At 37.1% G+C, this 15,739-nt stretch overlaps 2 protein-coding genes across 6 annotated transcripts in view; one reads left to right on the forward strand and one right to left on the reverse strand.

The window, feature by feature from the left end:
- The window catches only part of LOC126950102 (uncharacterized), a 480,177-nt gene that overhangs the window by 345,263 nt on the left and 119,175 nt on the right, over positions 1-15,739 (reverse strand). The gene's annotated exons all lie outside the window — the stretch shown is intronic.
- The window catches only part of BBS9 (Bardet-Biedl syndrome 9), a 510,510-nt gene that overhangs the window by 121,019 nt on the left and 373,752 nt on the right, over positions 1-15,739 (forward strand). For all 5 annotated transcript variants that reach the window (XM_050783267.1, XM_050783270.1, XM_050783269.1 and 2 more), the window contains one exon: positions 7,140-7,314. In XM_050783267.1, coding sequence (XP_050639224.1) covers positions 7,140-7,314 — 175 coding nt within the window. The remainder of the gene's footprint in view (positions 1-7,139; positions 7,315-15,739) is intronic.

Here is a 15,739-nt window from a genome sequence, read left to right on the forward strand (position 1 = left end):
TTGGTACCAGTACCATGCTGTTTTGGTTACTGTAGCCTTGTAGTATAGTTTGAAGTCAGGTAGCATGATGCCTCCAGCTTTGTTCTTTGGCTTAGGATTGTCTTGGCAATGCAGGCTCTTTCTTGGTTCTATATGAACTTTAAAGTAGTTTTTTCCATTTTTGTGAAGAAAATCATTGGTAGCTTAATGGGGATGGCATTGAATCTATAAATTACCTTGGACAGTATGCCATTTTCATGATATTGATTCTTCCTGTCCATGAGCATGGAATATTCTTCCATTTGTTTGTGTCCTCTTTTATTTCACTGAGCAGTGGTTTGTAGTTCTCCTTGAAGAGGTCCTTCACATCTCTTGTAAGTTGGATTCCTAGGTATTTTATTCTCTTTGAAGCAATTGTGAATGGGAGTTCACTCATGATTTGGCTCTCTGTTTGTCTGTTATTGGTGTATAAGAATGCTTGTGATTTTTGCACATTGATTTTGTATCTTGAGATTTTGCTGAAGTCGCTTATCAGCTTAAGGAGATTTTGGGCTGAGACAATGGGGTTTTCTAAATATACAGTCTTGTCATCTGCAAACAGGGACAATTTGACTTCCTCTTTTCCTAATTGAATACCCTTGATTTCTTTCTCTTGCCTGGTTGCCCTAGCCAGAACTTCCACCACTATGTTGAATAGGAGTGGTGAGAGAGGGTATCCCTGTCTTGTGCCAGTTTTCAAAGGGAATGCTTCCAGTTTTTGCCCATTCAGTATGATATTGGCTGTGGGTTTGTCATAAATAGCTCTTATGATTTTGAGATACATTCCATCAATAGCGAATTTATTGAGAGTTTTTAGCATGAAAGGCTGTTGAATTTTGTCAAAGGCCTTTTCTGCATCTCTTGAGATAATCAAGTGGTTTTTGTCTTTGGTTCTGTTTATATGTTGGATTACGTTTATTGATTTGCATATGTTGAACCAACCTTGCATCCCAGGGATGAAGCCCACTTGATCATGGTGGATAAACTTTTTGATGTGCTGCTTGATTCAGTTTGTCAGTATTTTATTGAGGATTTTTGCATCGATGTTCATCAGGGTTATTGGTCTAAAATTCTCTTTTTTTGTTGTGTCTCTGCCAGGCTTTTGGTATCTGGATGATGTTGGTCTCATAAAATGAGTTAGGGAGGATTTGCTCTTTTTCTATTGATTGGAATAATTTCAGAAGGAATAGTACCAGCTCCTCCTTGTACCTCTGGTAGAATTCTGCTGTGAATCTGTCTGGTCCTGGACTTTTTTTGGTTGGTAGGCTATTACCATGGCTCTCTCTTAACTGTGCTTTTGGAAAAGCCAAATGGCCTCTGTGATTCCATACCGTATGTTCCTCATTCATTACTCGCCAGGGAAGAGTAACTTTTCCTCTAGTTCCAGCTCAAATTAGGGATTTCATTTTTCTCTCATTGGCTGTAAATTATCCTGAACCAGTCACTGTTGACTACTGGGGTACTAATTGGTTTACATAAGTCAGGGCCTTGTCTCAAGCTTAGAGTGAGGTCCATCTCACCCAAACCTTATGGCTGAGCATGAGGAGAGGAGAACGGATGACTTGGGGGAAGGTAGCAAATGTTTGCTAGATGAGGGGGAGAAAAGTTAAATGACCTTTGGAGGAAAGAAAATTTTGTAAACAAAAGGAAGGAAGCATGCATCATCATGATGTGTGTGGGAAATAGCAAGCAGTTAAACGTTAATACAACATGTAGTATAAGAGTTAGAAAATAATTATGGAAATAATAATATGTTTGGGTATTTTCCATTGTTAGGTCTAGTTTCCATACGTTATTTAATTCTCACAAGTTACTGAAGTAGTTACTCCATCTTGCTGATAAGGAAACTTGAGTCTAAGCCCACAGCTAATAATTGGTGGAGCTGGACTCAAACCTGGATTATTTGGCCTCAGAGCCAGCCCACTTGGACTTTAATATCTTAAGCATTCTTCTGTATGTTGCTAGAGTTTCAGGAAATAGGACCTCTTCTACTATGCTGTATTAGGCTGTTCTCACATTGCTATAAAGAAATACCCATGACTGGTAATTTATAATTGGCTCACGGTTCTGCAGGCTGTACAGGAAGCATGATGCTGGCATCTGCTTGGCTTCTGGGGTGGCCTCAGGAAACTTACAATCACAGTAGAAGGCAAAGGGGGAGCACGCATGTCACATAGTGAGAGCAGGAGCAAGAGAGAGAGGGGGGAGGTGCTACACACTTTTAAACAACAAGATGTCGTGAAAAGTCACTCACTATCATGAGAACAGTACCAAGGGGATGATGCTAAACCATTCATGAAGGACCACCCTCATGATCCAATCACCTCCCTCCCTCCAGGTTCCACCTCCAACATTGGAGATTACAATTTGACATGAGATTTGGACAGGGACACAGATCCAAACCATATCATATGCTAACAGGCCAGGTTTTCTCTGGGGTTCAGGCTTTCTTCAGGCCTTAGTTCTTCATCCTATCATGCTAAGGTAGTGGTTCTGAAACTTTAGCATGCACCATAGTAGTCTCTAGGCTTGTTAAAAACTAGCATTTCTGGGCTCTGTGACCAGAGTTTGTGATAAGGTAGGCCTAGATTGGTATCTTAGAATTGGCATTGCTGAGAAGTTCCTAGGTGATGCAAATGGTGCTGGTCTGGGGGCCACATTCTGAAGACCACTTCTTTGAGGTCTTTGGGAGACTGAAGATTTGTGGTACAATGATACCACATATTGAAATGAACACAAATTTTATTGGTACTTCTGCTTGCAAGTACACGTTTTGAGCTTATAGTCTTCAATAACACAGATATCAAGAGTATTATTTTGGTTACCGTAATATCCTCCACCGTAGGTCTAGGTCATTGCATAAATATTTCATATCTTAATAGAAAATATATCAACATTTGTATTTACATACAAAATGTATATATTTACACTTAATTTTTAAAAACTTTTTTTGTGAAAAAGTATATAGAAAAAGTAACATGAACACCCATATTTCCACATCAACCATTGTAAATATATATGTATTTATACACATTTTTTTGATTAACCATTCGAAAATGAGTTACACATCTTGCACCTCTTTACCATAAATACGTCAGCATACATCTCCCAATGAGAATATTTCACAACGCCATGATCACACTTAAGAAAATTAGCAATAATTCCTTAATGTTATCAAACCTGCAGTCATATTCAAATTCCCCCAGTTGTCCCAATATCTTTCCTATACCTGTTATTTTTGGTACCAGGGTTCAGTTAAGTGAAACTAAATTTTAATAGACAGCAATACAGGATGGATCTTTAGGCTCAGATTCTGGTTCCCTGTTATTTAAGATCCAGGTTTGGTTGCTTTAACAAAGGCTCGACTTAATGATGTCTGCAATAAGAAAGATGTTTGGCCAGGTGCGGTGGCTTAATGCCTGTAATTCCAGCACTTTGGAAGGCCGAGGTGAGCGGATCACATGAGGTCAGAAGTTCAAGACCAGCCTGGCCAACATGGTGAAACCTCATCTTTACTAAAAATACGCAAATCAGTCGGGGGTGGTGGCGTGCTTGTAATCTTGGTTACTTGGGAGGCTGAGGCAGGAGGATTGCTTGAACCCGGGAGGAGGAGGTTGCAGTGAGCCAAGATCGTGCCGCTGCACTCACTCCAGCCTGGGCGAGGGGCGAGACTCTGTCTCAAAAAAAAAAAAAAAAAAAATTATTTCTGTCACATTTAACCATCTTAAACAAAGCGTTATTTTGGATGGCCGTGTGTCTCACGATAATTCATGATTCTACTACTAAAGAAAGAATGACTGTTGGGGGCAGCAGTTAGCATCTCTGCCAAAAGTTCTTTTTTGCAAAAAAAAAAGCTATACCAAACTATATTAAATCCACTAATGATGACATTTCTCTTTTTGAGATATATAGGGTTCATAATTGCTCTTATGCTAACTGAGCCCAGACAGATGTTCTTTTTTGAATTATTTGATACGTGTTTTATAGATGTTCTCTTTTATTTTTGTTAGGGCGTTAGCTGTCATTGCTCACAGCTGACAGTGCCTTCGCCCCCTTTCTAATTTACCACTTTCTTTTTTTCTGGGCTAGGGAAGCAGGTAATAATAACCCTCTTAATAATGCTATAATTTATTCTGTGTCTTATGTGTGCTATACTGTGTTAGGGACTTTGACATCTTACCTCTAACTTCAGAACTCTTTTTCTCAGCATTATTGAGATATGATCAATAAATAAAAATTGTATATATTCAAGGTGTACAATGTGGTGTTCTGATATACATATACATTGTGTAATGATTACCAGAATCAAGCTAATTAACATATAAATCACTTCTCATAATTATCTTCTTTTTTCTGTGGTGAGAACAAAAATCTACTCGCTTAGCAAATTTCAAGTGTCCATTATTATTCACTGTAATCACTGTGCTGTGCATTAGGTCTCCAGAACGTATTCATATTATAACTGCAATTGTATATAGTTTGACCAATATTTCCTCATTTTCCCCATCCCTGAACCCTGGTAAGCACCCTGCTACTCTCTGTTTCTATGAATTTGACTTTTAAAAAATATTCCACATAGGAGTGAGATCATGTAGTGTTTGTCTTCTGTTGTCTGGCTTATTTCATTTAGCATAGTGTTCTCTAGGTTCGTCCACGTTGTTGTAAATGGCAGGAGTTCTTTCTTTTTTTCTAACATGTGAGGTGATATCTCATTGTGGTTTTTGTTTTACATTTCCCTGATAATTAGTGATGTTGAGCACCTTTTCATATGCCTGTTGGCCATTTGTATATCTTATCTGGAAAAATGTCTATTCTTGTCCTTTACCCATTTTTGAATTAGTTTATTTGTTTTTTTGTTATTGAGTTGTGTGAGCTTCTTATATATTTTAGAGACTAATTGCTTATCAGATATATGGTTTGCAAATATTTTCTCTCATTATGTGCTTTTTATTGATTGTTTTCTTTGCTGTGCAGAAAATTTTTAGTTTGATGTAGTCCTCCCCCTTCTTTTTTGTTTTGCTTGTACTTTTGGTGTCCTATCCAAAAAATCATTGCCAAGACCAATGCCATGAAGCTTTTCGCCATATGTTTACCTTCCGGGAGTTTTGCAGCTTCAGATCTTAGGTTTAAATCTTAAACTACTTTGAGTGGATTTTGATTGTATAGTGTAGATAAGGATCCTTTTTTTTTTTTTTTTGGTATAGTGTAAGATAAGGATCTTTTTGTGTGTGTGTGTGTGTGTAGTGTAAGATAAGGATCCTTTTTTTTTTTTTTTTTTTTTGCATGTGGATATCCAGTTTTCCCAGCACCACTTATTGAAGAGACTATTCTTTCACCATTGTGTATTCTTGGCGCCTTTGCTGAAGATTAACTGATAACCTTGGAGCTCTTATACAAATATACTTAATTTACAAATGAGAAGGCTGAAGCTACAGGAATATCAGTAACTTGTTTATAAAAACGACAGTTGTTAGAACCATAATTAAAATAAGAATTGATGCCCTTAGTGGGACCTGGGAATCCTACCTTTGAAAATTTGCATGATTTTTATTACAAAGACCTTGCAGCATTTATTTCGACTACTTAGAGGCATTTTTATACTTATACATTTTTGTTGATTGCAGACAGGTAGGTTTGCCAAATAGCTAGATGAGATTCTTTTTGTCTGATTGTGTCTCTGTGAATACATGTGTACAGCATGCATACACATACAGCATACATATAAACTCACATCTTTTTTGGAAACTTTTAATAGCATAGTGAATAAGGATAACATTAAAAAACAAAGCTTAGGCTGGGCGTGGAGGCTCATGCCTGTAGACCTAGCATTTTGGAAGGCCATGGTGGGCGGATCTTGAGGTCAAGAGATCGAGACCATCCTGGCCAACATTGTTGAAACCCTAAAAATACAAAATAATACTACTAAATACTACAAAAATACAAAAATTAGCTGGGCGTGGTGGCGCCCATAGTCCCAACTACTTGGGAGGCTGAGGCAGGAGAATCACTGGAACCCAGGAGGCGGAGGTTGTGGTGAGCTGAGATCATGCCACTGCACTCCAGCCTGGCCAGAGAGTGAGACTCTGTCTCAAAGACAAAAAAAAAAACCAAAAAAACCCCCCAAAAAACATTAACAACAACAAAAACAAAGCTTAAAACAGTAACTGTAAAGCCTACTATACATTATGAAAGAATCTGAGTATTGAGAGAATACTTTTCAAACAGCATTAATATAAACAATTTTTATCTCTCTAAAGAGAGATTCCTGAATGGTTCAGATGTATGTTTAGTGAACATTCATTTGCAGACAATATTCATCCTAGAACATCTTTCAGACTATTTAAGGTTGATAAATCTATTGTATTAGTTGAGATGGGTTAGAGTATAGTGCAGTAATAAGCACTGCAAAACTCGGTTTGCTCTCTCTCTTTTTTCTTTCTTTTTAGCCTCCTTTGGTGATATGTTTTCTTTTTAAAAGTTGCTTAGCTGTATGATTGTCCTTAGACGGATACAACAAGAAGAGTATCATCTATTTCTATGCAATTTGATATTTTTTGAGCTCTTTTTAAAATCTAAGTATACTATTTAAGATTGTCACTGATATTCAAGGTGATATAGAATAGTTATTATAGTACTTATTGTATATGGTGTATGAACTAGAGATGACAAGGCACAAGACTGGCCTTTTATTTATTCCCTTAATGAGTAACTTAATTTTCCTCTAACATAGTTTTTTCCTGTGTAATACATTATAAGATATACTAATCACACTAGCAGGACATGAAATGTTATAGTCACTAGATCTTTCTCAGATTAGGGATACTAAACTGTATCATAGAAATCATCATCATTTCCATCATCTCAGTAAATTTTAAGAACTGTGAATATTGTACTTAATATTGATAGACTAATGGTAGAAGACACCGCAGAATCAGTCTATAGTTGAGGGCAATCAGGGATTAGTATTTTTCACTATTAGTAATTTTCACACCCAATGCTGCTTAATGCTATGATTTATGTAAAATTGGTGCCTAAGACATACTTGTTGTAGATAGTGATTAATAAAAATATTATATTTATAAAAAGAATAGGCCATCTAATTTTCTCTAATTCTTCTTTAGGGCGAGATTTAATTTGCATCCAGTCTATGGATGGGATGCTGATGGTATTTGAGCAGGAGAGCTATGCTTTTGGAAGATTTCTCCCTGGCTTTCTTCTGCCTGGTCCTCTTGCCTACAGTTCCCGTACAGATTCCTTCATTACTGTCTCTTCCTGCCGACAAGTGGAAAGTTATAAGTAAGTTTGGATGTTAAATCTTTGGAATCATGATTTTTTGGTGTGTTTGTTGCTGACTAATTTTTGTCCACAAAGGGCTTCAATATCACAAATGAAAAAGAGATTGGTTTCTTTGACAAAATGTGATCGTGGTGACTTAGACGATATCATTTACTATTGTAAAATATTTGAAAGGCAATATAGAGCAGTGGTTTGGGAGGCAGACCTGGATTGGAATCCTGATTTTACCACTCCAGATGTTTGATGGTTGCTGTCCTTATCCTGGCTCTAAAGGAGGTAATATTATTCATTTTGACAAGTTTGTTATAAGGATTAAATGTATGTCAAGTTACCACCCTGTAGAAAATGCTCAATGATTTTTGTCATTGTTCCTTGATGTAGTAAATAATTAAACACAATGTTGAGTGAAAAAAGCGAAATTGAAGATTTAGCTGTGGAATGCTTTTATAATAAAAAGGAATGTGTGTGACATAGGAAAAATACTGGCATGAACTGTTAATATGAATGTTAATACTTTTTTAAAAGAACAATTCGTAGTATAAGTGAAGTATGAAAATGATCCTAGGCAAATAGTTTATACTTATTTGCTAGAAATTCTTATTGGTCGTGGTAAATTGTGTATGAGAGAGACCGTTTTCTTCTCCACCAGCTAGATTTAAATAAAAGTCAAGGTTTTGAGTTTTTGGAGAGGAAGGTTTTTATTGGCAGAGAGAATGGGGAAAAGAAAGTAGAAATTCATGCTGGGAAAAGAAATAGCCTTGGAGGGTTTCAGTGTCTTTAGTAGCTTTATTGTGTTACCTTACTGATGGCAACATTTAGATCTTTAAACATCTAAGCAGCACATCATTATAGCTTTTCAACATTATTTTTGGCCACATCATTTTTCCCAAGATGGGGAGAAGATATAAATTCATCAGGCAACAGATGTAAGTTTTTGTCTTCAAGTTTCAATGTTGTGTATATAACAAGTTAATGCAGTTTTCTCTTCATAAGTAGCTATTTGCTTTTTGTAAATGACTAGGCATCTAGGGTTAAAACTCTGAAAATAAGTGAATGTTTGTGAGTAAGCAGAATTTCACTGATTTAGGAAGTGTATCATCATGTAATATTCCGTCTATAATTCTTACGGCTTTTGTCCAAAGGATATGATTGAATGGTGGCATTGCTACTGGTAATAAATAAAATATTATATTTATTTTGAGAGGTTGGGAAAAATATCTGTATAGTTTACTCAAGCCTGCCAAACTTCAGCAATATTAGGAGATCTGCTTTTTAGCTTTCCACCCAGCTCTGTGCCTCACCTCCTGCCAAGTAGTGCTATGCTAGGGTCACAGTACAAATATTTAAACACCCAGTTACTTACTCTTTGAAATATGTGCATAGGAATTAATTTGATAATAACTCTAGGAGTGATTGGATAAAGAAGTAATGTGTAGATTTCCTTAATGTGTGAGTTTAATCTAACAGAAGCTCACATTGTTTTAACTGTGGTAATTCTCCAACATACCCATCTATTAAATTCATCTTTGTCTTAGACTAAAAAATGTACACGTTATCCATTATGTGGATCATTTATAATGGCAAAAATGCATGAGATATGAGATTATTATGAAATGATGACAATCAAGAAGGTTTACAACATTAAGTAGTATGTTGTACTTATATATGCTTTCAACTTTGTAATAGATTATATTAAATGATAATCACTGCTGCATTTTTGGATTTTGGAGAAAGCATGAAAACTATAAGTTTGTTCTTTTGAGGTTTTATTAAATCTGTCTATATTCGGTTAATAGAATATAATCAGTTAATAGAATAGGCTTTAACACATAACTCATTTTCATTTTTGATATTGATACCTTTCATTTCTTTAAACCCCACTTAATTATGTTCAAATAAAAACCAGTGAAGGCTCAGGGTCTCAAACTTCAGTGTGCGTAGGAGTCACCTGGACAGCCTGTTATAAAATGCACATTTACAGATGCTAGTCCCCAGTCCCCTAGATTTCTTTTAATAGGTTTGGGGATAAGACCCAGAAATCATCATTGTAAATTTTTACTCCAGGTGAATCTAATTCAGGGGCCCACTTTGAGCACCATTTTTCTTTTGAAGTAAGAGAATTGTTTGCCCTTGAATTTTTTTTTTTTTTTTAAATGGAGACAGGGTCTCACTATGTTGCCCAGACTGGTCTTGAACTCTTGGGCTTAAGTGATCCTCCTACCTTGGCCTCCCAAAGTGCTGGGATTACTGGCATGAGCCATCACTCCTGGCCTGTTTGCCCTTTTTTGGGGGTAAGGGTAAGGGCCATGTATGTCCAAACTTTGATCATCTTTTATTCTCTTTTTTTATCCTTTGCCTTTCAGAGTTATTTAGTCAGTAATCTGTGCCCTTAATACTTTCTCTTATTCAGCCTTTCCTTCCCATTCCCATTGGTTCAGGCCTGTATTTTTTCACTTGGATTTCTATTTTTTTTTTCTCTCTAAACTTTGAAGGGTCCTTCTCATATCTTTTCTTTTAAAACACCTCTTTAAGCCAGAATAATTTTTATTTCTTACTAAAAAACCTAGACTTTTTTTTTTTTTTTTTTTTTTTTTTTTGAGACGGAGTCTCGCTCTGTCGCCCAGGCTGGAGTGCAGTGGTGCGATCTTGGCTCACTGCAACCTCTGTCTCCCGGGTTGAAACAATTGTCCTGCCTTAGCCTCCTGAGTAGCTGGGACTATAGGCGCATGCTGCCACGCCCGCTAATTATTTTTGTATTTTAGTAGAGACGGGGTTTCATTGTGTTGCCCAGGCTGGTCGCAAACTCCTGAGCTCAGGCAATCTACCTGCCTCGACCTCCCAAATTTCTGGGATTACAGGCATGAGCCACCACACCCAGCCTAGATTTTTTATAATTGACATTCAGTGCTTTTTATAATCCGGTCCCATTTTACCTCTATGATGTGGACTTTTGGACTTGGAAGTGACTTTTGAAGTTAACTGGTTCAACTGTCTTCCTTTTTTCACCTCCTAGATATATTACTGCCTAAAACACTGATGTTTGGCTGTCATGTATTGCCTTCTTATACTGACATTTTCCAGAGTATCTTGCATTATCAGGTTCTTGAGAGAGGAATCTGTCTTAAACATCTGTTCACTGACTGAGTAATTCCATTTGTTTATTCAGTCATTCATTCAGCAAATATTTTTCAACAGGCTGTGTGCTACATACTGTGCAAGGTACTGGAAATGTAGTCAAATAGACATGCCTCTTATCCTCAAGTAGAATTCAAGGAGGCGGGAAGTCAGACACTTCAGTCCATTTGTGATACAGGCTATAGCAGAGCTTTGCATAGGATGCTGAGGAGGCCTTGAGGTGGGACCTCCAAGAGTTGAATGTAGGGAGGCTCCCTAAAAGAGTCTATCTGCCATGGGTGTTATTTCTCTCCTGTCTGCTATACCCATTCCCCAGCAACCCCTCAATAGCTCCGAATACATTACTAAGTAAATAATCAGCCTTAAATAAAGATTTAAAAGTGTTTTTGTTGAATTTAATTGACTATTTTAAGAAGAAGTATTCTTCTCCAATCTTTGGCTCTGACCAAATGGAAATATTTGTAGTCTCCACATATGTTAAAGGCTTTTCTCTCTCTCTCTCTCTTTTTTTTTTTTTTTTTTTGCACATACTGTCTATCTCCTATGTCTGAAGCGCTCTTCCTTCTTTGTCTGCACATGGAAATTATGTCTAGAAGCCTCCCTGTTCCCCTTCAGTTCTTCCCTGACCTAGATGTAAGCAACATCTCCTTTTTCTCAATTTACATAGTAGTTTTTCAGTGCTTCCCTTAGGTATTACTCATGCTTTCACTGATAGCAAGCATTTATTTGTTTTTCTCCTTGACTAAGCTCAGTACTCCTCGATGGCAGGAATTCTGTATCCCCTGAAGTGCCTAGCACTGTACCTTGGTGAAAGTAGGTGTTTGATGAGAACTGACAAAAGAGTGAAAAGTGTATAAAGAAGGCTTCTGTTTTGTTACTGGCATCTTTCAGTGAAAAGGATTTGTCCTGGCATAGTCAAGAATTTAGGTATAGTTGAAATCAACATAATAATGCTCTGTATCTCAAGCTTCCATTTCTAGTAAAGCTCTCTGGGTTACATGTCAAGGTTCCAAAACTTCCTGCCACTCATTGAGGTGATAGTGATGTTTCATTTGAAAATAAATGATTTTGGAGGGTTTACTTTTGTGCTCCGTGATGCCTCAATCTGTGTTTTAGTTACTTGCTGCTGTTTTTACAATGCAATGCAATATGGAGTATTAAATTATGTGGTTGAGTTTGTTATTGGTGCACTACAGGACCTGTTAAGCATTTGTGGTTAGTGAGTTCAAAAGCACCACTGTTTACCTGCACTTGCTGTAGTTGCGATTAGTGCCTTTCTGTTCTGAGGGACGTGTACGGCACTCTTTCATAAGATCTTGTTACATTGGCCCTGATTATTCTTTCGGCAGTCTCAACAAGGAAACTTTTTTGTGTAGCTTATGTTACTGAACACTTGAGTGGTAAGAAAAAAGACCCAAATATTTTATTTCAGAATTTCTAAATCTGCTTGGAATTGTTTGGTTTTGGAAATAGATTTTTATGTACTTTATTGGTCACAGTTAAGAGGAGTTAAGGAAGAACCAGAAAATAGATGCTCTTGTAAGTTTGTCATCATCTAATTTTGCTGTTAAGTTTAAGTAATAAAATACTTTTCTGAGTTGTCTTTTAGGAAGATAAATGGCTTGGATTTGGAAATCAGTAGTCAATTTTGGCTATGCCTCTGCCTGCTGTTTTAATGTTAATAAGGCCGCTTTACAGGCTCACTTACTTCTTAGATGAAATAATGACCATAGTTGTATAAGAAGCTTCAAATAGCTCAAAGAGTTTTGGACCTTTGTAACAATCTCATGAACATCTATATTATCCCCTGGCAGGTTGGTTTCTGTAGGAAATGACCCACCTAAGTAATTCATTGCCTACGGTTAGATCCTTAGCGGGACAAGCTCTGGGATGATGTTTTAGTCACCAGCGCATACTATTTCTGTTGTTATGAATTGGGAACAGGAAAGCAATCCTATTTGGAGTTCAGAATGTGAGGTCTAATTGTTTTGCACTTTTAGAGACTTTGGAATTTTGAAGGTCAATCTAAGATGGTATAGAGAGATTTGCTGCAGCTGCCTGTGGGATTTTGTAGCATGATTTTTCAAGGCGGAGATCTTCTCCCTTTTACTTCATGCGGCCCATGACTCATTCCTCCCTGTCATGCATCTCTCCTAAACTCCTGTCATGGCCTTTCATGTCTCTTTTACTGCTGCATGCCTTTGCATGTGTTATTTACTTTACTGTAATGCCTTCTTCTTTACCAGCGTGATAGAATCTTCACTCATCCTTTAAAATGTGGCTTTCTCTTCCTGAACCTATACCAAGAGCATATCTTTTCTTCCCCAATTAGTTGTTACTATTGGTACTATGTACCATGTTCTATTGGTACTATGTGAGTACCTTCTGTTAATTAGCACAGGATACTCTGAGTTATACTTAGCTGTCTGTATATGAGTCTCTACAACTAGTGTGGAAGCTCCTTATGAGTATAGATCATGTAGTAGTTTTTCCATTGTTAATGTTTGTATTAGATCCCTACTATATGTTTATAAAATGAATGAAATTTATATACATTAAGTTTTCATATTAATGACAAGATCTTTTTTTTTTATTATACTTTAAGTTCTAGGGTACATGTGCACAACGTGCAGGTTTGTTACATATGTATACATGTGCCCTGTTGGTGTGCCACACCCATTAACTCGTCATTTACATTAGGTATATCTCCTAATGCTATCCCTCCCCACTACCCGCTCCCCACATTGGACCTGGTGTGTGATGCTCCCCTTCTTGTGTCCAAGTGATCTCATTGTTCAATTCCCACCTATGAGAGAGAACATGTGGTATTTGGTTTTCTGTTCTTGCGATAGTTTGCTGAGAATGATGGTTTCCAGCTGCATCCATGTCCCTACAAAGGACACGAACTCATCCTTTTTTATCGCTGCATAGTATTCCATGGTGTATATGTGCCACATTTTCTTAATCCAGTCTGTCACCGATGGACATTGGGGTCAATTCCAAGTCTTTGCTATTGTGAATAGTGCCACAATAAACATATGTGTGCATGTGTCTTTATAGCAGCATGATTTATAATCCTTTGGGTATATCCCCAGTAATGGGATGGCTGGGTCAAATGGTATTTCTAGTTCTAGATCCTTGAGGAATCGCCACACTGTCTTCCACAATTGTTGAACTAGTTTACAGTCCCACTAACAGTGTAAAAGTGTTCCTATTTCTCTACATCCTCTCTAGCACCTGTTGTTTCCTGACTTTTTAATGATTGCCATTCTAACTGGTGTGAGATGGTATCTCATTGTGGTTTTGATTTGCATTTCTCTGATGGCGAGTGATGATGAACATTTTTTCATGTGTCTGTTGTCTTTTGAGAAGTGTCTGTTCATATCCTTTGCCTACCTTTTGATGGGATTATTTGTTTTTTTTTTGTAAATTTGATTGAGTTCTTTATAGGTTCTGGATATTAGCTCTTTGTCAGATGCATAGATTGCAAAAATTTTCTCCCATTCTATAGGTTGCCTGTTCACTCTGATGGTAGTTTCTTTTGCTGTACAGACAGTTTGTTATAATTTCTGTTCTTTTACATTTGCTGAGGACTGCTTTACTTCCAACTTTAGTTGATCTTTAGTTTAATGAGATCCCATTTGTCAATTTTGGCTTTTGTTGCCGTTGCTTTTGGTGTTTTAGACCTGAAGTCCTTGTCCATGCCTATGTCCTGAATGGTATTACCTAGGTTTTCTTCTAGAGTTTTTATGGTTTTAGGTGTAACATTTAAGTCTCTAATCCATCTTAAATTAATTTTCGTATAAGGAGTAAGGAAAGGATCCAGTTTCAGCTTTCTACTTATGGCTAGCCAATTTTCCCAGCACCATTTATTAAATAGGGAATCCTTTCCCCATTTCTTGTTTTTGTCAGGTTTGTCAAAGATCAGATGGTTGTAGATGTGTGGTGTTATTTCTGAGGGCTCTGTTCTGTTCCATTGGTCTATATCTCTGTTTTGGTACCAGTACCATGCTGTTTTGGTTACTGTAGCCTTGTAGTATAGTTTGAAGTCATGTAGCATGATGCCTCCAGCTTTGTTCTTTGGCTTAGGATTGTCTTGACAATGAGGGCTCTTTTTGGTTCCGTCTGGTCCTGGACTTTTTTTGGTTGGTAGGCTATTAATTATTGCCTCAATTTCAGAGCCTGCTATTGGTCTATTCAGGTATTTAACTTCTTCCTGGTTTAGTCTTGGGAGAGAGTAAGTGTCCAGGAAATTATCCATTTCTTCTAGGTTTTCTAGTTTATTTGTGTAGAGGTGTTTATAGTATTCTCTGATGGTAGTTTGTATTTCTGTGGGGTTGGTGGTGACATCCCCTTTACATTTTTTATTGCATCTATTTGATTCTTCTGTCTTTTCTTTATTAGTCTTGCTAGCGGTCTATCAATTTTGTTGATCTTTTCAAAAAACCAGCTCCTGGATTCATTGATTTTTTGGAGGGTTCTTTCTGTCTCTATCTCTTTTAGTTCTACTCTGATCTTAGTTATTTCTTGCCTTCTGCTAGCTTTTGAATGTGTTTGCTCTTGCTTCTCTAGTTCTTTTAATTGTGATGCTAGGGTGTCAATTTTAGATCTTTCCTGCTTTCTCTTGTGTGCATTTAGTGCTATAAATTTCCCTCTACACACTGCTTTAAATGTGTCCCAGAGATTCTGGTATGTTGTATCCTTGTTCTTATTGGTTTCCAAGAACATCTTTATTTCTGCCTTCATTTTGTTATGTACCCAGTAGTCATTCAGGAGCAGGTTGTTCAGTTTCCATGTAGTTGAGCGGTTTTGATTGAGTTTCTTGGTCCTGAGTTCTAGTTTGATTGCACTGTGGTCTGAGAGACAGTTTGTTATAATTTCTGTTCTTTTACATTTGCTGAGGACTGCTTTACTTCCAACTATGTGGTCAATTTTGGAATAAGTGTGATGTGGTGCTGAGAAGAATGTATATTCTGTTGATTTGGGGTGGAGAGTTCTGTAGATGTCTATTAGTTCTGCTTGGCGCAGAGTTGAGTTCAATTCCTGGATATCCTTGTTAACTTTCTGTCTCGTTGATCTGTCTAATGTTGACAGTGGGGTGTTAAAGTCTCCCATTATTGTATGGGAGTCTAAGTCTCTTTGTAAGTCTCTAAGGACTTGCTTTATGAACCTGGGTGCTCCTGTATTGGGTGCATATATATTTAGGAGAGTTAACTCTTCCTGATGAATTGATCCCTTTACTATTATGTAATGGCCTTGTTTGTCTCTTTTGATCTTTTATGGTTTAAAG

This window comes from Macaca thibetana, chromosome 3 (genome assembly GCF_024542745.1).
Source record: "Macaca thibetana thibetana isolate TM-01 chromosome 3, ASM2454274v1, whole genome shotgun sequence".
Classification (NCBI taxonomy): Eukaryota; Metazoa; Chordata; class Mammalia; order Primates; family Cercopithecidae; genus Macaca; species Macaca thibetana.